The sequence below is a fragment of the Gavialis gangeticus genome, unplaced genomic scaffold (assembly GCF_001723915.1).
Source record: "Gavialis gangeticus isolate Ggan-Ray unplaced genomic scaffold, GavGan_comp1, whole genome shotgun sequence".
NCBI classification, from domain to species: domain Eukaryota; kingdom Metazoa; phylum Chordata; order Crocodylia; family Gavialidae; genus Gavialis; species Gavialis gangeticus.
The window spans coordinates 258,914-264,915 of record NW_017728993.1 but is presented as its reverse complement, the minus strand read 5'-3'; the positions used below and the strand labels follow the sequence as shown (position 1 = coordinate 264,915).

Genomic DNA, 6,002 nt, shown 5'->3' with positions numbered 1-6,002 from the left:
AAGTCACCTCAAAGAAGTCCTTCCAAATCAATATGATTGCTATTTACAATATAAATACATTAGTGTAGCTATATTACTCATCTATAATTGATTGAGTACAAAATTCTGGGGTATTTTTGTGAAAATAGAGTATTGGGCCTTGGTTCAGGAACCAGTCCTCCATTTATAACATTGTTTCTTATAAAAAAATTGGTTCTGAGTTACAGCGTTTCAACTTAAGATGCAGTTTTAAGGAACCAATTGTGTTGTAAGTTTGAGGGCTGCCTGTAAAGAAAAAGGGAAGCAAGTGCGGGAAAAAAATCTTAAGTTTAATACAAAACCATATCAAGGTTATCTGTTCAGCTAGTAGAAAATCTGAAAAATCTGTGAAGCTTCTACATATTATAAACAATGAAAAGCTAAACATAGTTAAACAGCTACAGAAATCTGATTATTTGAGCCACATCAGTCCCTGTATTTATTTGTGTACTACATATACTGTTGAGGTTTTGTTTTGAAATATTACTGATAGCCACTTGCATTTGTAGGACTAATATATTAACAATCCCTGCATTTTCCAGATGACTGCATTGCAGAAAGCCACTGGTGACGCTATTTTCAAATTTGAACCATTTGTTCTCCATGTGCTGTGTCGAGAATTGCAAGATGCACAACTTCTGGTAAGATTTTATCAAGTGTTGTATTGTTTTGTTTAAATTCCTTGCTGCATAAGTAAAAATGCTGGCAGTTAACTGTCTTGTAACACTTAGAAATTTTCCCAGGAGAACTGTTTAATAACTGGGGTAATAAAATAAGTTGATGGAGAAAGTATGGATTTAGACTTTCTGCAGATTTTCCTATACTTTCTAAAAAAATCACTTTAACGTACGTCAGTCTCCTAGCTCAACCAGGTTTGGTTTATGCCTTGACTGAATAACCTGTGCCACATTCCCTGGTTGGTAATGTTTTTTAGAAACTAGTTTGCTAAGTGAAAAGAAACTCTATAGAGCTGCACAGGACAATCTTGTTCCTAACTTGTCATATTCCTACAAATGTTGCTGCATGCTCCAAAATTGAAGAGCATACAGAGCTCTCCTAATTCTAAAAATAATCCGTGAGACAAAATGCATATATGAATTGTTTAAAATATTTATATGTTCCACAGCATTCAGCAGCTATAAATTCTGGATTCAGGAACTCTGGCATTACAGTTGGCAGAAGAGGGAAAATTATGATGGTAAAGTCTTTTTTTTTCCTGTTTTGTTACACAACTTAAAGTATTCTGTAACATGAAGACACTTAATAAATGTTAGATCTGAATAGCACTATATAAGGTTAGCTGTGGTATGACAAGCCATAGTGAAGATCTCCATCCAGTCTTAAGAAACAACTGAATCTCCTCTGATGTTTTTTCCTTTAAAAGAATTGCACCAACTTTGTAGGGTTATGTACTTAAAAGTAAATGGAAGCTAGTTTAATTCAAGATAGTACTTTTTTATATCCCCTAGGCTGTTCGGAGCACTCACTGTTTAGAAGTTCCATTAAGCCAGATGGGGAAATTGATGGTCACTGAAGAATATGTTGACTTCCTAGTACAGATAGCTAATCGGAAGATGGAAGAGAACTTGAAGAGGATTGACAGGTTTGTTAAATTACACCCATTCTACTTCACAGCATCTGAATTTCAGATGCATCAAATTATATGGGAGAAATACTATATCAAACAGATTTAATCACAAGGTAGTAATAGGTTTAAAATGTAACTTCAGTTAAGAGTTAAATTTTCAGCTATTGAAGACCAGAGATAAGTACTTCATTAAACAGTCATCTGTATGAGCAACATTATAAGGTAACAACACAAAGTGGATGTATTTAATATTTCCAAAAAAGGTCTGGACTACAACTTTTTCAAATGTATAGGATGGACTTCTCTTGGAGTGCTGACTGATGCATGTCTCACTTCATAATGGGACTTGTGTTTGAATAGATTTTACATAGTATCTGGACACAAAGAATTAAACTTTTAATGAACAATCAGGATGTTTTCTGATTTTAAAGTCACACAGTTTCATGTGGGTTCAGATTAGAATGCACACTTTAACAGACTAAACACTGCATAGTTCTGACACTGGTCTGTCAAATGTGCTGGTGGTCTACTGAGAGGTGGGTAATATCATCATCTTCTTTCCAGATGTGAGCGCAGACAGGGTAGGATGAAGAGTAAGTGGATCTAGGACAACATACTTTAATTGTACTAAGGGCAATTAAAAATTTAAGAATTTTTTTTTCATATTGCCATTGCCAAAGGGGTATTTAAGTAATTGCTAATGAGAGGGAAGATAGTCCACTGAATCATGAATAGGATTTTCCATTAGAGACACCTGGAAGATGATTATCCATTGTGAAGTTCTCAGTAATATGGGATTTTAATTATACATTGGGCATCTCTGCCAAGTAGGTTCCATCAGTAAGGTTAGTGGTTAGAGAAATGACAGCATATATATAGGAGACAGTTGGTAGTATCCTCATGGAAGACTTGAACAGGGCAGCATTTGGATTTAATAAGAATTGTCTTATAATGGCTCTGCATTTATTTTAATGGTGTTGCAAAAACTTTAATGTTTGGCTTGCAGAAACAGACCAAACATACACAAATTGTAACTACATACTTACTGCTTTCTAGGTTTTACAGCTGCCTGCAGTTGGCTTTGGAAACCCAACATGGCTCTAGTAGCTCGCTTTGTGAAACAGTCAAGACATGTTCTACACACAGTTGCAGAAGCAAAAAAATACCAGATAAAGCATGTGGTATGATCACCTCACCAGACAGTAACTCCCCTTGTGAAACAGTTCAGACCTATTCTATGTACGTTCTCAGGAGAAAAAGAAACACAGATAATGTGCGTGGTGTGAATACCTCTTCAGACAACAATGAAGATTCAGAAAATGAAGACGACCCAGAAATCAATCTTAGTATTTTTGAGGAAATATATTGACGTGAGATATTATCTCCTTGTTAATATATGCCTAGAAGTATGAAAACATTGCAAGCATACTGATATTTGTACTGCTCTTTATAAGAGCTGTTAAACTTCTGTGTTCTGGGAAATAATGCTGTTGTGGAAGTTTTACCATGAGGACAGTATTCGCTAAAGCCACTAATAAAACAAATGTGACAGGTTCTGAGTTGTATATAAAATGCTACAGAAATGCACCTTCTAAAAATAAAATATCTTTATATTTTAATGGCAAACACACAGCAGCTTCATTTTGCATTGCTCTTGTTGTCACCAATCCACAAGGAAGGCGATACTAATTTTAATACTGGGGAACAACCTAAAGCTGCAGCGCTCAGTGATTACATCCTTGTTCCAGTACTGCTGCTACTACCATAGCTCCTTCTGTGTGTTCATAAGAATATTGCTGTTGGAAACCCTAACCCTTTGGGACTATTCAATCTGCAGAAATACAAGTCAGCCTTGTCAAAACAAGGCAGTATTTACTACTGAGTATGGTACTTGAGTACCAAGATTTGCATGGAAAAAAAGTTGAGGTGCATGTCCATATGGGCAGTGTAAGCTGCCTCTCCAGTCCAGCGTGTCCAAAATTCCATCACTGCCACTGTAATAACAACTCTGCTGCTTAGCGTACTTCAGTCCTTGGTTTCAAGCTCTGGTTGTACTGTTTATGTGTTCTGCCCGCCTTGGTCAGCTGGCTTTAAAAGTCTTGAACTATGTGATAGTTGGTCTTTTATGTTAGCTTCAAGAAAACTCTTGGCAGTCTCATTCATTAGTACCACCTACATGTCTTTCTGACCCTTGCCCATTTCTTATTCCCACCTACCGAAGAAGCTAAATAAGTGGGTCGCAATCCAGAAAATAAGCAGGGAAATAATCAGACGTTTTAAAATAAAATAGAGAAATTTGTTGTGTTCTTGACACGTATGCTCCCCAAACATTTGATACTTAGCTACAATAACTAACTGTTTTCTTTGTTACTCAGTGGCAGAAGGTTAAGTCTGCTTAGGAAACCCCTATGCTTTCTGTACAATTTTTGTTGTGGAGCAAAAAGCTTTTGTGTGTGGTTAAAAATCAGTGATGTTGGGATTAGTTCACACTTCTTATTTAATTGAGAAAGGTATTGTGACAGGACTGTGCCCCAGGAATGACTGTGATGCTTTGCATTTGGAGGCATATTCCCTGGTTCTGCATATGGAGATACTCTAATTATCTTAGTTGTGGATAATCCTAGGTGTCCATACAGCTCCTGCCCCACTCAGCTACCCAGGGCATCTATCTGCCACACCTTGATGGAATTATCTCTTGTAGGGAGGCTACCCCAAGGTCCCTGAGTGAGCCCTAGCCTGCCTTGGCCAGTGAGTCCCTTCTGTACCTAGCTGCCCCACCTGTTCTTCAGTGCCCTAAATGGGGCCCCCTGGGCTGTATCAGTGCTCCACAGCACCAGTTGCCTTAATGGAAGGAGGCCATTTGTGGCCTCCTTCAATCCCTACAGCCACACCCATGCCTCCAGATATTACTTTAGATTCATACACAAGCTTGTAAAGGCTGAAACCCACGTGGGTGCTCTCACTGTCAACTTCCAACCTAGGCCCATCTCCTTCCCCAGCTTCTGAGTCTGGCCCTTGGCCCCTCTCACTGCCTTAGGGTTGCCCCAATAGGGTTGAAAGTCTGGAGCACCTCCCAGGTACCCCTGCATGGCCTCCTGTCTGTCCCCCCAGCCACTATCCAGCCTCCAGTTCCTAATCAGAACAGAAATGCAAGCCCAAACCAAAACTTCTCCCTGTGCTGGGTCAATAACTCCCTCAACTAACTATAAGTCCTCATTAACTGTATACTTGCACCTCTTTGAGACAGCCTGTGTGCTGGTCAGTGCCATCCTGCACAGGGACTCCTCTCTGCTGCTTACAGGGCCACTGCCTGCCCTAGCTCAGGCCTTGGGTTCATATGCCTCAAAGTCTCACCCCCCTTTCTGCCATGTGGCCTCCCCCACCCACACACCAGAGTTTCCCCTTTTAATTAAGGGCCAGCCCATGCTTCTGCTGCTGCAGCCCCACACAGCCAGCTTGGTCTGCTGCCTGCTCTTAAAGTAACAGGAGCTCCTGGCTCCCTGTTACAGGTATTATTAATAAATAAGCTTTTATAGAAGTTTTACTCAACAGAAAAAAACACTTAATTTTGCCTTCATTTGCAGCACATACAGCACCTTAGAGTCAATGCATTTGGGGTCAGAGTATATGTCTTTACTGCTTAGATGACTTGGGTAATTGGCACCTGGATTAGCTTAGCTGGTTTCATCTGGGCACCTGGGAAGTGCCCAGATGAAACATCCCTACAGTAAAGCACAACCTGCATTTCTGAGTCCTTGCTCTTTCTGCAATCCTTCATGTGCATTTGGAGGCATATTCCCTCATTCTGCCTATGAAGATACTCTAATATAGAAGTATTAGTTGTGGGAAATCCTAAGTGTCCTCCAAGAGGAACTTGGTGAGGCGCTGAAGGACTCTCAGCACTTGGAGGGCTTTTGTGCCTTTGTCCTCACTGCCAAGTTGCTGGGTTTAATCCTGCAGGGGAGTAGAACCTGAGCTCTCATTTACACTTCAGTGTGAACGTAATGATTCCCTCCACACCACCTAGACAGGGTGGACTATGAGGCAGGCAGAATTGCTAGTTTACTTGCCAGTGGAGTCATTTCCAAAAAAAAGCATCTAGTAGGGACTGTGGACCAGTTATTAGGAATTTTGTATTCGCATTTAAGGGTTGGAATATGTTCCGTTTCTGAAACTTCTAGCATCATAAATGTATGGGCATGAACTTTCTAAGCTTAATTTATCTGGCATTATATAAACATCTAAATAAAAGTTAGCTGCTTAGGCTATAACATGCTACAATTCACTTACTTCTACACTTGAACACTAGATAGTCCATCTGTATTATCGGGTTTTTTGCATAAAGCTATAGCAAATTTCATGTTAAAAAACGCCACGTAATAAATCAAGAGCTGCT

At 39.6% G+C, this 6,002-nt stretch overlaps 1 protein-coding gene across 2 annotated transcripts in view; it reads left to right on the top strand.

Annotated features, from left to right (window-relative positions):
- The window catches only part of TYW3 (tRNA-yW synthesizing protein 3 homolog), a 15,075-nt gene extending 11,557 nt beyond the window's left edge, over nucleotides 1-3,518 (top strand). For both annotated transcript variants that reach the window (XM_019528387.1, XM_019528386.1), the window contains exons 3-6: nucleotides 561-659; nucleotides 1,145-1,216; nucleotides 1,488-1,621; nucleotides 2,663-3,518. In XM_019528387.1, coding sequence (XP_019383932.1) covers nucleotides 561-659; nucleotides 1,145-1,216; nucleotides 1,488-1,621; nucleotides 2,663-2,975 — 618 coding nt within the window. In that variant the 3' untranslated portion in view covers nucleotides 2,976-3,518. The remainder of the gene's footprint in view (nucleotides 1-560; nucleotides 660-1,144; nucleotides 1,217-1,487; nucleotides 1,622-2,662) is intronic.
- The last annotated feature ends 2,484 nt before the right edge of the window (nucleotides 3,519-6,002 follow it).